General features: G+C 44.7%; 1 protein-coding gene across 3 annotated transcripts in view; it reads left to right on the forward strand.

The window, feature by feature from the left end:
* FNIP1 (folliculin interacting protein 1) overlaps nucleotides 1–22,857 on the forward strand; it is a 65,186-nt gene extending 42,329 nt beyond the window's left edge. Inside the window, exons 7-18 of one of the 3 annotated variants that reach the window (XM_038149973.1) lie at nucleotides 1,412–1,495; nucleotides 2,476–2,547; nucleotides 3,389–3,524; nucleotides 4,057–4,258; nucleotides 4,637–4,722; nucleotides 11,158–11,304; nucleotides 13,242–13,411; nucleotides 14,681–16,106; nucleotides 16,464–16,632; nucleotides 18,136–18,333; nucleotides 18,669–18,784; nucleotides 19,600–22,857. In XM_038149973.1, the coding sequence (XP_038005901.1) occupies nucleotides 1,412–1,495; nucleotides 2,476–2,547; nucleotides 3,389–3,524; nucleotides 4,057–4,258; nucleotides 4,637–4,722; nucleotides 11,158–11,304; nucleotides 13,242–13,411; nucleotides 14,681–16,106; nucleotides 16,464–16,632; nucleotides 18,136–18,333; nucleotides 18,669–18,784; nucleotides 19,600–19,678 (2,885 nt within the window). In that variant the 3' untranslated portion in view covers nucleotides 19,679–22,857. The remainder of the gene's footprint in view (nucleotides 1–1,411; nucleotides 1,496–2,475; nucleotides 2,548–3,388; nucleotides 3,525–4,056; nucleotides 4,259–4,636; nucleotides 4,723–11,157; nucleotides 11,305–13,241; nucleotides 13,412–14,680; nucleotides 16,107–16,463; nucleotides 16,633–18,135; nucleotides 18,334–18,668; nucleotides 18,785–19,599) is intronic. The other 2 variants (XM_038149974.1, XM_038149975.1) reach the window with 2 other exon arrangements.
* The last annotated feature ends 464 nt before the right edge of the window (nucleotides 22,858–23,321 follow it).

Genomic DNA, 23,321 nt, shown 5'->3' on the forward strand with positions numbered 1-23,321 from the left:
TTAAGGTTGTAAGAACCTTACAACCTACAAATTCATTTCCCACAGTCCTTTCAGGCTTCAGTTGTGATTTTTGCAGTGAATGTGGTGCCTGATCTGAGAGACAGGAGATCACCTTCATCTGCTGTCAGGGTTTGCTGTGGCTTGTGCTCGGCAGAAGTTTGCTGTACCATTAGAGTGATCTAAACTGCAAGTTCCAGTTCAGATAAGGCAGCTCTTAGGCACAGAGTGATTCAGGTGTAGCCAGTGCCACCTGCTCACCTGTGTCCAGCTGTGAGGTGACTGGTGACTGCCCCAAGAACCGAGCAGCAGGTCTGGGCACCTCAGGACAAGGGTGTGTGGCAAGAGGCAGAAGGTTGCCAGCCAGAAGAGGATGCTGAGGTTTTCATTGTGATTGAGCTGCACAAGTTTTCAACAGTGTTTGTTTACAGTTCCCGTTTGAGCACAGAGGGGACCCTAGGTAAAGCAGGGAGAGGAGTTAATCTGTAACTGCAGCATTTCTAACAACTGTGCTCAGCAGCAGAGACTGCTCCTGACTCACCTGTGACAGGAGGAGGGTCTGTGTGTTTTGGCTGGGAACTGTTTACAAACTTTTTTCACATGTGCTGGTTAAAAAAAAAAAACAAAGCGGCCCTGGTCATGTGTTCACTTTAATGACTGGAGGTCTAAGAGAATGGAAGGGAGCTTTGAGGTGCAGCCTTCGTGTTTTGTATAATCAGAAAGTGAGCATTGGCTTCAAATACAGGAGAGGGACTGGCAATTAACTCTTTAAAATACTTACGTGTTTTTTCTGGCTCTGTGTACAGTAAATACACTGTTTCCCTGGTATATCTATAATCCAGTTTTACTTTTAAAATGAACTACTGAGACTACTAACATTTATTTTCTATGTGATCATTTCACTCAACTTATGTACTGACTATTCTCAGAACTACTTGAGCCTATAATTTTCTGTTGGTTCTACTAAGATGAATTCCTGCCTTCTTTCTCCCCCTTCCTGCTTCTCTTCAGAAGCAGTGTTCCCAGGCACCCCACCAGTGTGGATGTTAAAACAAACATTATACTCTGTGATGAATCTCCTGTTTGTGGTCAAGTTAGGCTTTGAGCCTGCATAAATTAATCATTTTTCAACCTTAAAATTAAAAAAAAAAAAAGCCCTTTTGAGAAACCCCATCCTTGTATGGGAGACAGTGGAAAGCTGGGTCTATTATTTTAATCTATAAATACTGTATAGCCCAGCTGGGAGACTCATCCTCGCATCAGTGTTCTGGTAAAGCCTCAGAGCTCTTCTCCTGCCTGTGTTACTCTGCATTTATGTTGGCTCAAACCTTTCCCTGCCCTGGCCCCCTCCCTATGGACTGTTCTGCTTTACTAACCTCATTCTCTGATGTGTATTTTACGTTTTGCCATGTAGGTCTTTCCCAGCTTTGCAGCCCCAGGCGGGCATTCTCAGAGCAAGGTCCGCTCCGCCTCATCCGGAGCGCCTCTTTCTTTGCAGGTTTGCTGTGTGCTGTGTGCTGTGCTGTGGGCTAGTCTAGCTGGGGTGACAAACTCTGGGGATTTGTAGTTTAGCCCTGCAAATAAGATCTCATATTAAAAAAAAAAAAAGAAAAAATGGACAGTGGTGTTTGCTCCCTTACCTTTCTGGGCACATTCCTTAAAATCCCTAGAGGACAGCAGGCATTTAATAGTCCTCTTTGGGATGGTCCATGTTGTTTTGTTTTGGAAACTTAAATATTTAAATATGGAATTAATATTTGTGGGGATAATATTTAACAATGATGTCAAGCTATTTTGTTCTGGATTGGTTTCAACCAAAGTGTAAAAATTAGAGCTAAATTAGATTCATTCAAAATGGACATTTCTTGCTTTTAGTGGATCTTATTTCCATGGCTGAGTAGCTTTATTTCACACATATTTGTAAATTATATCACATTTAAAGACTGTTGAGCCTGACACACCTTTGATCTTGTCTATATGCAGACTGTGAATCTGGACAGCTTACAGCTTAGTTGAACAACCAATGCACTGCTCACAACTTAAAAGTATCAATTTCTTAAAGACATCATTCAAAATTCCTTTTAAAATACATATATGATACCTGAGAAAGCTCGTCTAGGAATGAAGTTGTGTTTATTTTGAGTTTTGGTGGGTTTTTGCCTATACACTGAGTACTACAAATGTGACCAACATCCTCTTGGTGCAATAAAATTTTATTGAAAATTATTTGTGGAAAGAAACAAAGTCCTGGTTTTAGTTTGCACTAAAATAGGTGTATGGACTTCAGAAAAACAGATACAGGCTTCTCAGGTAAGTGTTTTGGTTTGTTCAGCTAAGCAGCCTTTCTTGGTGATGGCCTTGTGCAGTGCTGTTGATCTGAATTAATGAGCATGTTTTTGTTTCATTAATTACATGGAGATCTGCAAACAAGAAAGGAACTGTACATTCCCCTGCTAATTGGTATTCCTTGTTTTACAGTTCACAGCAACCCTATGGATATGCCTGGGAGGGAGCAGAATGAGGACAGAGACAGCGGTATAGCAAGATCTGGTAATGGCAGTTCCATGTGTTAACCCTGTAAACTCCAAAAACACTCCTTTGTCATGGGATCTCTGCACATCATGAAGTAGTGCTGAGATGGGATTGTTCTGGTTTGCTCTGGGACATTAATGACACCTCTCTGTACAGGTCCAGATGGTGCAGGTGTTGAGGGTGTGTGTTGGGCACCTCACAGTAACCTGACAGCAGTGTCTTTTATTAAACAAGCTGCAAATAAGCAAGGCAGATTAAATATTGAAATGAACTTGCAGTGTTTCTAAACACTGCTTGCTGTCATCTCCTTTCCAAATCCAGGAGGCCAGGTTGGATGGGGCTTGGAGCAACCTGGTCTAGTGAAAGGTGTCCCTGCCCATGGCAGGGGATGGAATGAGATGAGCTTTCAGATCCCTTCCAACCCAAATCATTCTGTGATTCTGTGTTCCTATGATGGTAATGTTAAAACATGAATTGGCCTCAACAGCACCCCTTTCCTCCCTCTGAATTCAGGATGATGGATACTTGGGCTGGGATTGTAAAGGCTGTTGAAGGATGTGATCAACATTACTCCTTTCCACAAGGAATTTATTTCCTGATACTCAGGTTGCTGAGCAAGGTGCATCCTGTGCATTACCTATTATGTAAATCAGCAGGACTGTCCCACCCTTGTCATGCTTGCATGGCTTGTTAATGTCATTATAAACTGGTTATTTTTATATTAGAAACATAGATAAGCAAAAGAGAAGGCACTTGAGAAGCAACGTCAGTGTATCTTGAGAGACTTGGTTTAGTTGCTGGTATTATATTCCGAATGCTCTTTTCTCTGGAGAGGTTTTTATTCCTCTTGTTCTTGCAGCATCTCTTAGCAGTCTGCTGATCACTCCGTTCCCATCGCCGGGCTCCTCGTTCAACAAGAGCTGTGCCAGCAGCTACCAGCGGCGCTGGCGGCGCAGCCAGACCACCAGCCTGGAGAACGGCGTCTTCCCTCGCTGGTGAGCTGGGCGTGGAAGGGCTGCTTGCTGCCCATACACCATTGCCAGCCTGATTCTGCTCTTGCTTATGTACATCTGCTCTTGCTGATGCTTTCAGTGGGGTATTTACGCAGGTGTAAGTCAGGCTGATCTTTTTTAGTCTCTGTGTTCCCCATGGCGTTCATTGTTTTTTCACTAACTGGAAAGCCTTCAGCAACATGTAAATCTGTGGGCTGTAGTTTTGAGGATAAGAAGCCCTAAAATGGTACTCAAAACATAAATTCTTGGCAGGAATGGGAGAGAACTAGAATACCATATTCTGATCCTATGAACACTTTGAATCTGGTTCCAGAGTTTTGTGATTGCAGAATCAATTAATAGTTGTTTGTAAAAAATCACAAAGGGGTTGTTATCAAAGATGATGATTTGACAACACATTAAAGCAAAAGGTATTTGTTGAAGTTAAATGTTCAAGAACTGAATCACACAGGAAACCAAGGTACAACTTTAAGTAGTGGATTACATTAACTTTCCCTTTTGTGCCTGCTCCAAGGTCCATGGATGAAAGCTTCAACTTGTCAGATGACAGCTCTGGTACAAACTCAGGAATTGTTCGGAAGAAAAAGATAGCAATTGGGGTTATTTTTTCACTCTCAAGAGATGAAGATGAAAACAACAAATTTAACGAGTTCTTTTTTTCACACTTCCCTCTTTTTGAGAGTCACATGAACAAACTGAAGAGTGCAATAGAACAGGTAAACACAGTTGCTTTGGCTTCTTGCACTTGTCTGTGTTCTCCCAGCCCTGTCAGATTAATTTCTAACTCCTGCTGCTAGTTACAAAAGTGGGATCAACTTGATGTTGGGTGTGGGAATTGCATCACTGCCGTTAAAACTTTGACCCCTTTAATGCCTTGAATGGTGAAAAGCACAAAAGAGGCAGAAGCTGCAAACGTGCCTCACCTGTCTTCCCTCAGATGGGAAAGTTGGCACTTGGACCGTCACTTTAGCTCTTAAAAAAATTATTTGCATGACCAGTTGAACAGAAGATAAACTCAAACACATGACTTGGTTTTCCATTTTCTGTGCTTCTGTAACTCTTTGTTACTTATCTGTTTAATGATTGTTTTCAAGGCCATGAAAATGAGTCGGAGATCAGCTGATGCCAGCCAGCGGAGTTTGGCATATAACAGAATTGTGGATGCCCTGAATGAGTTCAGGTGAGCCATGGCTCCTGTCTTCTCTGACTCCTCCTTCAAAAGCACTTGAGCTTGTCTTAGAAGGATCTTCTTAGTGCAGGATAAGTAACTTCAAATGTCTAAAGTCTTCTTGCAAAAGCAAAGGACTGGTGATACCAAGCCATCCTAATGTGCCTGAGGTTTTGGATTTTTTCAAGTGTGTGTGTCCATCAGTCCTGTGTGAACAGGACACAGATGTTCAGGGTTTTCTGTGCTTTAGGTGATAAGGAAGCTCCCAGTGATGTCTTAAATGGTCTTTTGTGGCTTGTTGAGAGGGGGAAAAGCCCTGTTAGGGAAATCATCCTCTAGTGTGTATTGTCCTGATGTGTGAGCAAAGCTCACCCCTCTCTAAGCTGTGCTCCAAAGGTGTTTCAGAAAAACAGTTAGGAAGAGGGAGAGCTGTCTTTTCCCCCAGTGAAATGCAGTGCTGTAATCTCTGGCAATTGGTACCTGCAGAGCCTCTCTGTTCGACAGTTATTATACAAAGTAACACAGATAAGCACATCCCTGGCATTTAGCTGTATTTTCTTTCCATAGTTGAAGTCATGGGGAGGGAGTTCAGATGAAATCCATCTGTTTGGAGTGATTCATCTCCTCTCAGATGGGAGTGGCAGGGTGCTTCCTTTTACAACCACTGTAGAGCTACTTTTTAGAGACATTATTGAAGACAGCTCTCTGATGTTATAAAAAGAAATTTCTGACATCAGGATATATTTTACTGAACACAGAAAGATCCTGAGGGCTCACTTATTTTTCCACAATTCCACTTCTTACCTGAATGCCATGGATTAGGTGGTGCTGCAGCATGAAGACACAGTGTATTTTAAATTTTTTTAGAAGCTCACCTCCAGGCAGTCACAAGGAAGGGCAGAGGATATGTCATGTGGGGACAGAAGGCAGAAAAGAGGGAGCACGTGGGCCTGTGGATGGGATGAGCTGTGCCAAGAGAGGGAGCAGAGGGAGCTCATGACTGCTGGGAGCCACTGATCCAGCCCAGGGGCCTGAGACAAGTTCAGCAACTCAGAGCAGCCACTGTGATTCCTCCACTCCCACAGCTCTGCCCTGTCTCTCCTCCCAGGTCTCTCCCTGAGCCATTTCTGTGCCTTCCCACCCTCTGTTGACAGCAGCTCCCCAGCTGTTTTCCAAATCTTCCCCCCAAAACATTCCCCCTCAAGATATACTCAGCGGACTTTGCCCGTTCTCCTTTGTCCTTCCAAGTTAAACAGTTCCAGAGTGCTGGGGAGGGGCACCTATCCCAAGTCAAAAGCAGGAAAAATAACCCTGAAAACATGGGCCAAATCCCCTGTGCTGGCTTTTCCTCGTGGAGGGACGCTCAGCAGAGCTGAGCTGGGATGGGGTGAGGAAGAAAGCACAGACACAGGCAGACTGGCACTCACTGCACACCAGGAGCTGGGATCATTCCCATGACATGGCCATTGCATAACCAGCACTTGGAGCATGTAACCACCATTCTTTGCAGAGGTTTCCATGGTGATATAAATATTGCTCTTTAATAGTGTAATGAAGTTAATTAAATCCAGTTTAATTTCATAGAAATGAATTTCCTGGGGCAGCAGCCTTTGGTAATTTTGGGTTTTGCTGGGGTTTTTTAAGGGATTGCATTTAGAGCTGGGCAACAGCTGGTGCCCCCAGTCTAGGCAGGGTCCTCGTGCCCCTGTGACAATGCATGTCATCCTCATTTCTGTGACGTGCAAGACCCCCTTGCTTTTCAAAGCAATGCAGAATGTGTCTGGTGAGAGAGGTGTATTTAAATACCAAAGGCTGGATGCAAAGATGCTTTGGCACAGGTTCAGCAAACCCATTTAGGACACTATTATCTCTTTAGGTGTCTGCTTTCCCACTGAAGTCACGGGGAAGTCAGGAGACGAGTCCTTTGGTGAACCTGAGACTTGTGTTGATTCCTGTCCTCTTAGCAAATTGTGCTGGAGGAAAGAAGGGTGCTGACTTCAGTGGGCTGGTGATTCTAAAATGTAATCCTGTTGCTGGTTTAACTCATCGCAGTCTAGTTGTTTTAAGGACAATGTTCTTTGTTTTTTCCTGTGTTTTTCTTTAAACCCCCCAGATTTTCAGAGGTGCTCAAGAGTAGCTGATGTGCACTCGTCTGGTGATCAGAATAACCTCAGATCAGTGAGCATGGGGGATGTGCTGCCCTGCTGATCAGGGAAGGTAGCATGTCACCCCAGAGTCCCTTCTGCAGGGAAGGGGCTGTGGCTGTAGGTCACTCCACTGCCTGCAAAAAGGGAGCTGGGTCAAAGCTGGAGAACAAAGCTGCCTTCTCTCAAAGGCCCAGGCTGCTTCTGCAAATGGTGGCTGTTGATAAATTTGCCATCAGTTTGGTGCCCAGCTCCAGGCCTACCTTTGCATCATTAGTCACTTTACAGCAATTTTTAATTTCCTAAAGCACCGATGGGTTTAGCTATTAACACTTGATTTAGAGGCTTAGAACTCTCTGTGGATGTCAGCTGTGCAGACACATGACTTATGAAATAAGCTACTGTACTTGCATAAACATTTTGGCTCCCCTAGTCCCTGAGGCCAAAGCAGCACATTGATAACACAGATTATGCATGTGACTAATACCTGTGTGGCACAAATGCTGGCTGGCAAGGAAACCCTGAGCACAGGGCCTGGGGAAACACCTCTCTGCTCTCTGGCAGACAGATTTGATCCCATTTTCTGCCAGTAATTTTTAAGCAGCTTATGCTGCTGTGAAATGAGTGTGCTCAGTGGTGCCAGCATGGGCACTGAGTTGTGGGGGAGCCCCGCTCCTGCATTCCCTGCAGCGGGGATTGCCTTTGTTTTGCTGTTCCTTTTTAAGGAAAAACCATCTTTGGAAGTAAGGAATGAGGATAGGAAACAAATGTATGTGAATTAAGCTTTATAAACCGCTGCTTACTTTCTGTCTTTGCCATTATGTTGTGGCTCCTAAATAGCAGAGCTGCTCTGGGGGCACAGTGCTGAGGGTCAGTGTGTTTTCCTTGGGGGGGAAGGGGGCTGCAGTAGGATGCTTTCATCCATGAGGAGCTGTCTGGCTCGTTTGGTTTCTCCAGCACCAGGGCAAGATGTCTCGGGTTGGTACTGAAACCCAGGGGGCTGGGGGTGTCTGTGGGTGAGGGCGAAGCAGGGAGCAGCTGTGCTGTGGTGTCTGTGGGAGCAGGGCTGCTCACCTTGGTGCCACCTGTGCCCGCAGGGCGGGCAGACCCCGGAGGAACTGGGCTGGGCTTGGCTCAGGGCTTCCTTTTTGCTTGGCCAGGCTGGGTTTCATTGCCTCTCAAACCCTGTGAGATGTGAAGGTGTTTCCTGAGGGGCTCCTCTGGCTGCATTGCTGGGGCCAAGGTGCCTGGAAGCTCCAGGCTGGAGTTCAGCCTCCCAGAGGCGTTTCCAAATATAAACCAATTTAAATGTACTGGAACCCTCAAAAGAGCAGAGTCTCTCATTAACTGAGCTTTCCCTCACATGCTCGTGTGTGTGTGGGGAGGGAGGGGAGGGGGTGCTGCTGCAGATGGCCAAGAGGAGAGTGGCCAAGTGAGTTTTTAATGATTGTTATTTTTAAAATCCAGTTAACTTCCCTGTAGTGTTTGAGGAGGGTTTCTTCGTGTCGTTTTTTTGTTTTGTTTTCGTTTTTGCCCTTTGCTATCTGGCAGGAGAGCTTCCCTGGTGTTTGAGGAGCTGGGAAGCAGTTAATCCTTGCCCTTGGTCTCTGTGCCATTGCTGCCTTGGCTGGCGTGGAGGGTTCCCTGTACTGCAGTCACATGCCTGCTGGCCACGGGCCAGGGCAATCTGATCTGGCTCGGAGGAAACACTATCAGCTGCAGATGCAGCCAGGGTTACCAGAATAGTAAATAACGAGTCACAAGACTCGGGCTATCTTTTCAACGAAAACAAGTATTTTAATATGTTGGTTTTAGTATAGAAGTAGTTTCTTTTTTCAAAACAGCTGAGCTGCAAGAGGCTTGGCTTGGGTTAGTTTGCATAGGATGGAGAAATAAGCTGTATTTTACGTTAAGTTGTGCTGTTTATCTTCAGCTTCTCAGGTCAGCTGTGTCTGGGGGGGTGTAAGCTTTCATACTTGTTTTGAGCTTTGAAACTCTTTGAGTTTGAGATCCTTGGACTTGAGGTTTCTTTTTCTTTATTTTTTTTTTTTGGCATCTTTAACATCTGCTCCAGTTAATGGGCTGTGAACAGAAAGCTTTCCCCTAATAACCCCCCCCACCCCAGTCCCAGCTTACCCCTGCAGAGGAATGAACTTCCAGTACCCCAAGACTGTTTGTGCTGCTGCAGACCCTCTGGTGCCCCAGAGGCAGTGCTGGTGTCCCTGGCTGTGTGCCCCGCTCCTGTCTAGGCGGCAGGACTTGTGCTCAGGTCTGTCACCAGCCTGGGCTTTCCTCCCAGGATAGGACCAGCAGCAAAGGGTAACATGGAGCAGCTGGTGAGGCTGCTCCAAAGTGACCCAGCAGACAGCAGAGCCTCTGGGGGCTGGGGAGTGCAGGGGTAACTCAGCTGTCCCCCTCTCCAGCACACTGGCTCTTGTGGTGCTCTCTTCATGCTTCTGGCAGTGGAGGATTTGAAGGTCTAACCTTTGAAGGAGACAGGGTTGATTTTGGCTGTTGTGAGCACAGAGAGGGGATTTTGTATTTGATGAAAATCAAGTTAGGGAAAAGTAAAGCAGAGAAAGCCACTGCCCCCTCACCTTCTTCTTTCTGGAGCAGCCGTGGTGACCTCAGTCACCTTTGCTGCCCTTTGGGGAGCAGCTCTGGGGTCACCACCCAGCTGCCTCTGTGCCCAGTAACTGGGGGTGCCTCCCTCCTCCCCGGGGAGCCCCAGGGTGGGATGTGCTGCTGCTGCTGACGTGCAGCTCTCACTTCCTGGGAGTTTCACTTTGAACACTAAACCATGGAAGATTTGGCAGCTGCTGCTCCAGTGTGTTTGCCTGCCTGCTCTGCACAGCTTTGCTGCTGAAAGTGTCTGTAAATTCTGAGACCACGATATCCAGAGAAGATATATAATAGAAGTTCAGAAGTTTTATATCTATAAAAAAGAAGATATCTTTATAAATCAGGGGTGATGTTAGGAATAATGGGGTAATGTATATCTTTACCTTTTTAAAAAAATACTTTGCCTAGAAAAAGTAGTGCATTAGGCAGGGAGAAACCTGAATTGATCAGCCATTTCCCATGTCCTTTTGGGTTTTTTCAGGCTTACATTTTTACTATGCTAAAAATACAGCTTCCCAGAGTGTCATAATGTAGGCTTTGTACTTTAAACTATAACTTCTTTATATTTTAGAGGAGTTTAACAGTAATCGGAGGGATTTTAATCTGGTATTTCACTGCAGAGCAAATTTTTAATCATGCATTTGCTGTCCTCTGTAGAGTCAAAAAGGATGTGGTGAGTGTGTAATAGGTACAGCCACAGGGTGCCTTTACTGTCATACTCTCTATTTAAAGCTAAAGATGTGAACTGGTTCCCTGCTCTACACACCCACACTTCATAGGTTTGGCCTGGAGATACACCAAGTTTTCAAAGCAAGGAGGAAGTTAAGGTATTTTTATACGTCAGATACATCCAATCTTGTCCGAGTCATAAATAAAGCAGAAGTTTGTTTTAAATGAAATGAAGAACAGCTAGGGAGATAAGAAGAAATGATCCATTCCTTCTTCATTCAGAGCAGGGCAGCTCTGGACTTGTGCCAGGGAATGTTGCTGTGTTTGGGATCAGGAGGAACCTGTGAGGTTCAGCTCTCTGAGTTAAAGGGTGGATTTGTGCTATTTAATGAACAACATGGTTTGGGCAATGGTTGCTGAGAGAAATTTTGTTTCTGATAGAAATGATAGCTGGATCTAAATGTTGCACAGAATTCTTCTATGTGGCTCTCTAGGGCAGTCAGGATGAGGGTAGAGACGCAGAATTTTGACTCTATGTTTCAGAAGGCTGGTTTATTATATTATGATATATATTATATTAAAAATGCTATATTAAAACTATACTTAAAGAACAGAGAGAAAGGAATCATCAGAAAGTGAGACAGGAATAGAATGGAATGAATAACAAAGTCTTGTGATTGACCAGAGAGTCTGAACAGTTGGATCTTTGATTGGTTATTAATTAGAAACAACCACATGAAACCAATCACAGATCCCCTGTTGCATTCCACAGCAGCAGGTAGTCATTGTTAACATTTTGTTCCTGAGGCCTCTCAGCTTCTCAGGAGGAGAAAATCCTGGCAAAAGGATTTTCATAAAATATGTCCATGACACTTTTAAGCTGGGATTTCTACTTTATGTTGTTGTTGTTGTTGTTTGGGGTTTTTTTGTTTGTTTGTTTTTTTGGGGGGGGCTGTTGGTTTTTTTGTTTGTTTTTTTCTTTAACCTGGATTTTTTTGGTTTTGTTTTCTAGAACAACTATTTGCAATCTCTACACGATGCCACGGATTGGGGAGCCTGTCTGGCTCACCATGATGTCAGGGACACCAGAGAAGAACCAGCTGTGCCATCGCTTCATGAAAGAGTTCACTTTCTTGATGGAAAATGCTTCTAAAAATCAGTATGGTGGATTTTAGTTTCTAAATTACACATGTGATTGTGCCTTTTTATTTCAAACCAGTTTTTTTAAATCAGTTGTTGAAATACTGATAATCAAAGAATCAAAAGGCCATCCATAAATACCTTCTTTTTGAAACAAATAAGAAATGATCTCATTAAATTCCTGCTTCCTCACAATCCTCTAAATCTTGATAGAGGCTGAACATCTGAAACATGTCCAGAAGAAGTGTGTGATGTGTGTGGATGTCTGGAAAGGGGTGAAGATACCTTACAAAATGCATTAACTTATCTTTCAGAATCAGTTATCATATGATGAGCAGGATTATGCATTCAGGAAGAGCTGTGTCTGTAATACTGTCAGACCACAAACCTTAAATATCACTTTAAAATGCCACTAAAGAACTGCTGTGCTCTTCTGTATCTCTCACCTCTCTGGCCTCAGGCCCCAGCTGTGAGCAGATGCTGAAAACTGAGAAAGAAAGTTCCTGATAAACTGGGCAGAATCTGACAAATTTACTCTTTTGTCAGTACTTTTATCCCCTTTCCTCAGAGCATGAGCAGGGGAAGTGTTTAAAGGGTTTACCTCCATTAAAGCCATAAAAAGAGCACAAGCCCAGTTTGGGTGGGAATGGCACTAGCAGGTCAGGTGTTTGTCAGGGGCACTGCTCCCTGCAGGCTGGGAAGGGGCTGCTGCTCCCATCCTCCAGCTCTGCCACCACCTCTGTCATCTCTTCTCTCCCCTGCGGGGAAGGTGACAGTGGCCACTGTGACAGTGGTCACTCTGGTCTGCCTGCTCCTGCCCCAGTGCCATGGGAGAACCCACAGGGAGTTGTGAGGTGCAGATGTATTTTCTTAAGATCAGTTCCTGCTTCAGTGGAGGCTCTTTGCTGGGGTTGTCTCCTTTGATCCCTGCCATTCTGAGTCCTGTACGTGCTGGTTGCATTTAGAGTAGTCATTTATTTGGGTTTGTTTTCTTTATTTTAAATATAATAAAATTTTAAGTGGTGGAAACCAGAGAAAAATTAAGCCCTTCATCCTTCCCAATCTAGTTTTAAATCTCTTCTCCTCCTTTGGCTGTCTCTAGTGTGGCTGCATGGAAGCTGTAGGGTTCCTGATGCTTGTAAATTATTCAAATAACACTATTTTGAGACATATGGCTCTTTTCCTCCCCACACATGAGCCACTGTGGCCAACAGCACCATGTGTTAGTGTGTGGAGCCTCTTGGGCCAAGCTCCTGCCAGGAAAACCAACTGGGAAAACTCCACAGAGCAGAAACCTTGCTCTATCATTGCAGTAAATCAGATAATTCATGTTTTCAGGAAGTTTTTTCACCTTAATTGCTTAGTCAGAGAAAACTGTTTTGCCAGCTTAAGAACACAGCTTCTCTGGCTGAACTACAGATCTTTGGGGGGGTTGTTTTTGGAAAGGAGCAGCCATATGGGCTGAAATTGCACAACAGTTAGGTGAAAGAACACAGCACCCAGCTGTTTTGCAGGTTTGGTAGCAATATTCTTCCTTCTCATCCACAGTCATGAGGCTTAGGAGTTTGGGATCTCCTTGGAGCACAGGGGCCACACAGTGCCTCTGCTTTCTTATAGTGAGTGAAATAAGTTGGTTTTGAGATGTTTTACAACATAAAACTTGCAAAATAGGAAGTCTCATAATTATTGCCAAACAGAGTAACTGAGATGCTACAAAGTTAAAATATTTCATTTTATTTTAAATGTGTGTTCTAAAAAAGAGCTTTGCCAGGGTGGGAGGGAAAGCCCAGCCACCCTTTCTCTCCCCACGGAACCAAGACTGAAGGGATGATCTCTGCTGATTTTGTCAGGCTGTTTCTTGAATCCTTAATCCATATAGACTAAAGCTGCTGTCACTTTAACATCTTGAGTGTATATCTGGAAAAAGAAGAAACATGTTGAACATTTTGCTTGCAGGTTTTTACCAGCTTTGCTGACTGCAGTGCTGACTAACCACCTGGCCTGGGTCCCCACTGTCATGCCCAATGGCCAGCCACCAATAAGAATCTTCCTGGAGAAGCATTCTTCCCAGAGTGTGGACATGCTGGCCAAAACTCATCCCTACAACCCACTGTGGGCTCAGCTCGGTACGTGGCAAATTCCTCTAAACCCCCAGCAGCTTTACAGAAATGGGGGTGCATGAGGTGGGATTTGTGATGCTGCTTACTCCCCTCCCAGGTTGTTTCTTTTCAATACAACATGAGACGAAAGTGTGTTTCAAGCTTAGAGGTGGTCACTGTGGGTTTTTTATGCTCTTAAGTTTTTAAGGCATTATCCATTAAAAAATGTTAGCCAAAAAGTAAAGCTCTATTTAGTCCTCTGTGTTGGGTCCCTTCATGTCCCCTGCTCTGGTGCTGGTGGAGGATTCCAGGCCTCCTCTGGTCCCCCTCCTATAAGGAAAATCTGCTTTTATGTTTTGAGATGCCACTATCACTAAACCTCATTCTGGAATGAGAAAATCAAGAAAATTCATATTTTGATCAGAAGTGAACATACTTTTAATGCAACAGAGTGGAACCCCCAGGGAAGGTCTCAGAGCGCAGTCAGTGGTGCAGCTGGGCATACTGCTGATAATTGCCCAGTAGAGAAGAGCAGGGGAGGTCACATTGTCCTGCTCTGCACACACACTCAATCATAGAATTTGATTAGGGAAGGTAAGGAAGGTTTTGTGAGGTTGTCCTATTATTGTACAGGTAGGAAAGGCCAGGGTGTTGGCAAGGAAACTTGATTTCAGGCCTCATGTGGCTTGAGGGACCCACTGTGGTTAGGGTGGCCTTCAAGAGGACTCCTTGTCCCCTCAGCCCTGCAGTGCCCTGATACCTCCAGGACACACAGGCCAGGTGACTCGAGTAGAGCCAGAACATCCCATCCAACCCATAGCAGGACTCAAGGAGGGGAAGAGAAGGAGGTTGGCTTCAGCCATGCACCTGTCATGGTTACTTTTTGTCCTCATTCCTGGCATAGGTTTGTTTCTTTTAGAGCTTTCTTTTGTGGGTAAAAGTCCAGCCCACTTTCCAGACTCTCCAGGGTAATTTGGCACAGATGCCTCCTCTCTCCCATGGCTGTATAAGGATCCCAGGAGATGAGCCTCCAAAGCTGGAGTGAGGTGGTGTGAATGCTCCCTGGTGTGTGAGATCAGATGTCCCCCTGACCAGTGGCTCACCTTACAGATCATACCAACAGCATCTTTGGGATTCTCTTACTGAAAACAAAATACAGCATAGCTGTTTTAACTCTACTGCTTTAGTTTCTCTCTTATAAACTTGGTCTTTGAAGACCAGCCCAACAGCTGGGTGTTAGAAGAATAAATTATTGCACGGGTGCCAAATAACTGTGTGTTTGATTTCCTGTCCTAGGTGACCTGTATGGGGCCATCGGATCACCTGTGAGATTAGCAAAAACAGTCGTGGTTGGCAAAAGACATGATCTGGTCCAGAGGTTGCTTTATTTCCTCACTTACTTCATCAGATGCTCTGAACTTCAAGAGACACACCTTCTGGAGAACGGGGAAGATGAGGCCATCGTCATGCCTGGCACTGTTATCACTACCACGCTGGAGAAAGGAGAAGTGGAAGAGTCTGAGTATGTGCTTGTCACGATGCACAAGAACAGGGGCAACTTGCTCCCCACCGAGTCTGAAGAGATGAGAGCTCCCAACTGCAGCTGTAAATACTGCAAATGTCCCGTTTCCCTCGCACAGAACATAGAAGGTGTTGCACAGCAAGAAAGAGAAGACATGCAAAGCACTCCTAAGGTAGAGCTGGAATCTTCTTCAGATGAGAACAGAACCATCGTTCCTGAGGATGGCCAGGAAGATGCCGTGGATGTGACACAACCAAGGCCCTGCCTGGATACCAAACTAGAGACTGTGGTGTGCACAGGGTCAGCTTCGCCCGAGAAATGTGTGGGGACAGAATCTTGTTTGGAGCCCGGAGCCAGCACGTGGAGGAGTGAGGATGCGCTGGAGGCGGGCAGCCAGGCGGGAGGTGGCACCAGGACACCTGGGATTGCTGTGGAGAAGAAGCCACCCGATAAGCTCTTCATGGACACGTTTCCCCGCAGCCCTGCCGAGGCTCAGACAAAGGTGACTTTCCTCATCGGAGATTCCATGTCACCTGACTCAGACATTGAACTGAGAAGTCAGGCAGTAGTGGAACAAATTGCCAGGCATCACAGCCCGCCAGCAGCGGAGGCAGCAGTGTCTGCTGATCAGAACTGTGAAGCTAAACAAACTGTCGAGGACCAAAATAGAGACTGTGGGACAGCTGAACCCTTTCCTCAAGTTGCTAGTGAGCATCAGAGCTGGAACTCAAACCCATACAGTGCTGAGAGCATGAGTCTGTTTGATGAATATTTCACTGATGACAGTTCAGTTGAAACCCAGACTGCTGATGATATTCCAGGGCAAGCAGCTGCGAACCTTCTTGCTCACAACAGTAGTTTAGAATTTTCTAAAAAGCTGTGTACAAAGGCTTGCAAACCACCTAGTGAATTTTGTAAATTTATGGACTCTGTTCGACAAGAGACCTACAAAAACTGCTTTAATGAGCAGGACCAAAGAGAGAAAATCTCTATTCGCGTCCCCCATGGGGACAGGGAAAACGTAGAGAAAAAAGTGGCCCCGGGAATTGATTGGGACATTCCAAGAAATGAGAGTTCAGACAGTGCCCTGGGTGACAGCGAGAGTGAGGATACAGGCCATGATCTAACTAGACTGGGCAGTAACTATTATGGAGGAGAGCAAGAAGACTGGGCAGAGGAATATGAGATTCCCTTCCCTGGGTAAGTATTGTTCAGTACTAACAGAGCCTAAAAAAGATGAAGCCTCTTCTCACGTCACATATTTGGAGGACCGTAGCCTAACTTGGCATCAGGGGTTGGAAAAATGTCTCTTGAGCTTGCTGGTTGTTGAGGAATATTGAGAGATCAGTTGTCTGGAAAAAAATACTAATGGTGTATTGTGATCTTGGCATGTGTACTCTGCTTCCATGATAAGTTGACTGCAAAAGCTGACTGTAAACTTTTTTAAAAGTGCTTGACTTCAAGTTAGAAGATACATGAAAAAAGTAGAAATGCAACCTATGTAAGCTGAAATTGCTGTTTACTGTTGTACATCTCTTTGATATGCCTTTCTTGCAGGTCAAAATTAGTTGAAGTGAACTCTGTCCAGCCCAGTATTGCCAATTTTGGAAGATCCTTACTAGGAGGCTACTGTTCCTCTTACGTCCCTGACTTTGTTTTGCAAGGAATAGGAAGTGATGAAAAGCTGAGGCACTGTTTGGTGTCAGATTTGTCTCATGCTGTGCAGGTAATTAAGCTATATTTGGTAAATGTATTTCTCACAGTAGGGAAAGATAAATGTTTGTGAAGGTACAAACCTGCTGGAAGTGGAAATATTTCCTGTCATAGCTCCTGTCAGATTTCTCCAGTCCCAGTTCACCAATTTTTCTCCTCTCTCAATTAATGTATCTGAAAAACATGGATATTTCACTGCAATTCTGGAGCATGAAAGATGAGTCTCCCACTGAAGCCAGCTGGGAGGCTTGTGCCCTGGGAAGATGGATCTCAGGGCTAAGCTGTATCACTGTCTCCTGTAGGCTTGGCAGCTGATGGTTGTGTCCCCACGGGATGGAATGATGTTAAACAAGCCCATATTCTGAGGCTGTACCTCTCTCCCTGGGCACAGAGTCCTTCTGCAGTGGTGCAGAAGCTCTCATTGCTCCCTCCTGTGTCCCTGCACGTCTGACCCACGTGCTGCTGCTTGTGCAGCAGAATTTTATTCTCCATCACAAATGCTCCGTATTTTGGAGACATTGCTCCTTCTTGAGGATGGTTGTCCATATGTCCAATAGCACTGTCCTCATTGGAAAAGGAGAAACCAATGTAAAGATAATGGTCTGAAGGGAACTCGTGCTTCTGACATGTTGGAGATCATCTCTCCTCCACAGCAGTTTTTCCCTAGATGAACTGGGGCATGACAAGGAAATGTGGTATTTCCTCCCCCTTTTACCAGGAAAGAAGTAGAAAGCAGGCTGTCACTGAAAGTGTGACATCTGCTCCCATCTAGTTTATTCCCCAGAGAATAAGGAAAAACAGACTGCTGAGCAGCCACTTTTCTGAGATCTTCCAAAAAGTCCCCTTTTCCTACTTCTCGCTTCAACAACGTGCATTAGATCTGCAGCCCTTCTCTGCATGCCCTTGCTGACTCCTTGGAATCAGATAATTGCTAACTGTTTAGCCCAGAAAATTTATTAGGGAAGGACAGTGGGTTTCCAAATACTCCCTTTTTGAACCCTTTTTTCGTGGCTTTGGAGAGATGGAACACCAGCAGGGGGAATGGCGAGGCACAGGCTTGGTTCCTAACTCCCTCTGCTGGCCTCCCGTGAAGGAAAACCTGTGACAGCTGGGAATAGTCTGACCTCGTTAACACTGCCACACTAAACAGCAAGTTGGACTTTTGGCGCTTTCAGTTTTAAGAGTTTAAAATACACTTTAGATATGTCAAAATTCTTTATATCAAATACCAAAAGATGTAACTGTCAGTCAGTGACATGCTTTAAAGCCTGTAAGAAAAGATAAAATAGCCAATATCCTTCTAAGACTGTGCCTTGCTCACAAAACCTTGCTGGTTTTAATGGATGGAATGCAATGTGGGCAGATGTATTTTAGGTGAAGCAGTGTCTGGGATGCTATCCTTCTATCCTGAAATGCTGTCCTAATATCCACGATGGATATTTCTGTGAAAAGTTTTGTGAAAAGACTGCTGTCATTTGTCATTCTGGGGGTTCTGCTCTTCATTTTTTGTTCCTAGCACCCTGTTCTGGACGAGCCCATTGCAGAAGCTGTCTGCATTATTGCAGACACGGACAAGTGGACGGTGCAAGTGGCCAGTAGCCAGAGGCGAATGATTGAGAATAAACTAGGAAAAGAAGTGTTAGTCTCCAGTCTCGTCTCCAACCTGCTTCATTCCACTCTTCAGCTTTACAAGCATAATTTATCTCCAAACTTTGTAAGTCTAAATGGAAATCACAAGGGCAATGGTTTTGATGCACCCTTTAACTTCACATGTTAGAGATACGTAAGGCTCTCCCTAGTTATTTTATTAATTGCCAGTGCAACTTCTGGTGTAGCTGTTTGTGATGCTTTTTGAAATGCCACTCTAATCAAAACAGCTGCCTCATGAATTTTGATTTAACATGTAATCAAAGGCTTCTGCTCAAAAATGAAAGTCCTGCCAGTGAATATCTCAGGCCACAGAACAGTCCACAGCGGTATGGGATCTGTGCTTTCTGGTTTGGTTCTGTCTTCTCTTCCCCCTGACACAACTCCTTTTGCTTTTTTCAGTGTGTGATGCACCTGGAAGATCGGCTGCAGGAGCTCTACTTCAAAAGCAAGATGCTGTCTGAGTATCTGAAGGGCCAGATGAGAGTCCATGTCAAGGAGCTGGGCGTGGTGCTGGGGTATGGTCACAAACTTCTCCCAGCAGTGCTACCCTGGGTGTCCTGGTGTCACACCCTCTGCCTGGGCTTGTTCCTAAGCACGGCGAAATGGATTCCTAAATGGGACTGGAACTCCTAAGTTACCCATGGCTTCAGGCTTCTCCTTAGGCATTGCTCAATCACAAGGATCCCCCAGCCTTTCTGTCTTCCCTGCGGGCAGGAAGATGGGCTCAGCACTCCGGAGCTTATCAAACTCCCTTCTTAGTTGGTCAGTCGTCACTGAACAGCATGGGGCACCTGATTCCTCCAGGTTGACTTTCCCTACATGGCAGGAAACACTCTCTGTGTCATGTAAGGCACATAATACCTCTCTGTGGGTGTGGGGCATGGGCAGAGGAGCTATTTAAGGGGTGTTTATAGGAAGGCTCTGAGGATGTTTTCCTGCAGAGGAGTGCGGCGTGAGCAGGAAGGCACACAGAGCACGTGTGGTGCTGGACATGGCAGCTTTAGCTGGTCCTCTGCTCCTGTACTATGTCCCCCAACTAGTATTCCCTTTGCTCTGAAGTTGGGCAGGTATTTTCCTTCCCCCATCTGCTTCCCCACCAGTTTGTTGGCCCTGTTAAAAAGCAACCAGACAGGTGGGAGCTCAGGCAGTGCTGACACTGTGGGACCAGGCACATCTGGAGGGGTGGGAGGAGCAGTCTGGCAGCTGCAGTGTGCAGCCCGTGGCCCAAGTGCAAGTGCTGGGGCTCGAGCAGGCGGTGTGAGTTCTAACACGTGTTCAGCCCAGTGACATTTCAGGCTGGATTAAATATGACTCTTCTGCTTCCTTTCAGGATTGAATCCAGCGACCTCCCCTTGCTGGCAGCTGTAGCGAGCACTCACTCTCCGTACGTTGCCCAGATCCTACTTTAAAATGCCAGAGGCCATAGACTTTGACTTCTTGCTTCTCTGGAAACAAAGTGGAAGACAACTTGTTCTGGCTCCTTTCTCTTTGCAGCAAGTAAAACAAACTGCTGGTTGAGCTTGCAGCACCTCCATATATGACTGCATGGTATGCAAACAGTTGGAGACTTCTCCTCTCCCACTTAGCGATTTATAAAAAAGGATAAAGAAAGGAGAATGGAAAACTGAGTAAGCCCAAGATTTTCACCACAGAAAAGTGGAGATTTTAGCAAAGCCCAAGAGATGCATTTTTTTAGCAGCTTCTCCCACAATGACTGACTGTGACTTATACTGGGGAATGGAGGAAGAACTGCTCTGAGAAATATGTGATGCCATCGCCCCTTATAAAGTGAACAAGAGAGCAGCTGCCTTCAGCCAGGCTGCAGCTGATGAGGATCATGTTAGGATCTGTAATTCTCAAGCTGCAATGATTTGTAAACAACTTCTACTTTTTCACGTCATAGTCCAATTCTGAATGCTTCCCAGAGGAAGAACAGGGCAGAGGCCTGATTTTTTTTTTTTTTTTTTTTTTTTGTAAGAATCTTATTAATGACAGTCAGCTACAGAATTTATTTATGATCTTTCTCCTGGCAAGAGGAAATAGTGGGGGACAGAGTGCGACAGGGAGAACGGAGGAAGAGGCCAACAGACAAACTAGCGATGGAGTTCTTGGCTGGATGCTGTAACCAGTATTAAATGTTTATAATGTTTAAATGTTGCTTTATACTAAATGATGCTTTTCTTTGTCAATGTAATCAAAATGTTAAAAACAAAAATAATCTAAAGAGAACACTGGCTGAAATTTCCCCATGGGTTCCCCAGAATGACATGACAATTACCTCTTAACTTTTTTATGATCTATAAAATCTTGGACCATCATATTCTTTTTACGGCAGTCAGTCAGCTATTGAAATAATGAACTAGAAATTATTGTACCAAAGCATTGGGGACAGAACGAGTAGACTATTACCCTTAATTGCTCAGGTAACAAATTGATACATTTTTTAAAACCATTCTACAAAAAAAAAAAAAAAAGAATATCGATTACACCATAGTGTAGTAATATCCAAATTATTTTTTGACAAAAATACCCTTGCTGCAGATGACTCTAACCCCTTTTCTACTCACTTGTGTAATTACCAGCAGGAAATGTTGTTTATTTTATTCTCAGCATTTCTCTTTTACTCAGCCATCACTGGTTTGTCATTGTATATACAATAGCTGTACGAGTAGCTGATGGACCCAACCTGGTGTAAGTAATGTAAATAGACAGTGGGAGGTGGATTATGTTTTTGAAGGCTCTACTACCTCAGTTTAACTGGACACTTCATTCTAGGCTTTGCTTTCCATATTTGTCCTAGCAGCCAATTAATGTTGCTGATTTTTAGCTTCTGTTTTCATCTGTTAGGTTTAGTATATTGAAATTCATGGATTATCCACACAGGTAGGAGACACGTATTCACTTGGTCGCTAAACTCTGTAAAATTTCTATAAATGTGTCATTCTGTTATCATCTTTTCAATAGAACAGCACGCCTGCTATTGTTGTTTGCAGAGTTACTTTAAGTACACATCTATTTTAACCATTTTATAAACTTGAAAACAAAAGAGATCCCTAAGAGATCCCTGCCCCACCTCTGTCAGTGACAGAACTCTCCTCCCTTCCTTCTCTGGGGCCAGGATTCACCTGGAGTAGTTTTTCAGTACTACTTAAAATCTGTCACCTAAAACTCTGTTCCAGGGAGATCTACGTGGCAAACCCACCCCTCCCTTCCATGTAGGACTGAGTCTACATCAGGAAGTGACCCCAACATTCATACAGGCAGTGTCATTGGGAACTCTTTTGTATATAAAATCTAATGCCGACTGCTGCAGGGGAAAACCTCGTGTTTAATATGTGATCCAAGGATTTGTTTCTCCCATTTCTCAAATGTCCTTTCCTTGCCACACAATTGTATTACATCTGGCTTTTGGAATGAGCACAAAACAGGGGCCCAGTTGTGTAAACACATTTCTAATGAAATATAGGATTGCACTCAGAACATGGATGTTTAACTCTTTGCTAGGATATGTGCTATAGGCAGTAGTTGGATACCATGTTGTGCACAGACTGGCAGTGGTGACCTGGCGGTGTCTGTGCTGCTGGGGCTGGCAGAGGAGGGTTCCTGCCTGTGCCTTGGGAGGTTCTGTGGGTGAGTTCATCCACAGCATGTGCCCAGAGAGCTGGGCAGCTGCACCCTCACCCTGCCATCCCCCAGGACTGTGCTCACAATGATCCTTACAGAATACTGGTCCTCATTTGAGCCTTTATAGCGCGAATTGTTGGGGTCACTTTGAAGTGGGTTGGACTCTCCAGAAAGGCCCTTGCACGTCCTGCAGTGATTACTGAGGTGAGAGGAGAAGGAGGGGGCTGTTGAGTGGCACCTCCTCAGCTGCCCTCTGCCCAGCACCAGGAATGGCATTAATGGTGTGCTCGGTCAGTCGCAGATGGAGCAGCCACGGATGCAGCTTCCTCTCATCCTCCCACAGTGCCAGTCCCTCCTGGCATGGCAGCAGCCTCTCCACCTCTCAGCAGTGTTGTGGGCAGAACACAACCAAAACCCTTGTGTGATGGGAAGTTTTCCTGTGAGTTAACTTTTTGGGTACGTGAACAATGTGGTACGTATGTCTGTTTGTTAAATACGAAAAGGGATTTTTACAGGATATAGAATTGACTTTTAAAATATATCACTATTCTTTTATGTGAATAGAAAACTAATGTTTGATTTCTTTTTTCCACTACTCCCAATCTCCATTATTAACATGTCTTAATTTTCTGGCTGAAACCTAATTATACTAGGCACACAAATTAGTAAATTTGATTTTGTTGCAATTGGCAAACACAGGGCTGCTAAGAACAAAAAACTGTTTAAAAGAACACATTTTACACCTTGCATATGTTTTCCCTATTAGTTCTTAGAGATGTTTTATGACAACTTTTTGCTTTCTCTAAATTATTTAGATGGTGGTACTTGTAAAATGCTGGGTAAAATGTACATACTTGTTATCTCTTCTGTTTTTGTATATATTTCCCAAGATGTGCACTTGTATTATAATAACCATTCCCAATTTTAGGGGAAATTTGTGCAATAAATACAGTATGTCAGTTTAGTTCTGGTACCTTATGTGTCCTTTTTTGACATGTGCTCTGAATCTGTGGGTGAGTGAACCATCTTACATTTGACACCTGTCTCCTCTCAGCTGCCCTTTTTGGGGCACTGATTCTGGCACTTGGCAGTGCTGCAGTCATTTTAATTTGGGATCTCAAAAGGAATTAATCGGTTGAAATAGGAATTTGTGATTGCACTTGCTGTCCCTTCAGCTGTGAATGTTGTTGGCCCCCAGAAGGCAATAGTGAGATGGGAGGGAGGTCCTGATGCTCTGTACCGATGCTTGACTTTGTGTGAGGTGAACAAACATAAGCAGAAAGCCATTGTCTTCCACTGGTACATTCATTCATTCCTAAAGTGACCTGCAAGGAAGTTTGTCACACAGGTGTTTGCCATGGTGCTTGTCACTGCATTTGTGCCTATCTGCCCGAGTACAATCCCTTCTCTGTCTCTCTGGGCCGCTGC

This window comes from Motacilla alba, chromosome 13, assembly GCF_015832195.1.
Source record: "Motacilla alba alba isolate MOTALB_02 chromosome 13, Motacilla_alba_V1.0_pri, whole genome shotgun sequence".
NCBI classification, from domain to species: domain Eukaryota; kingdom Metazoa; phylum Chordata; class Aves; order Passeriformes; family Motacillidae; genus Motacilla; species Motacilla alba.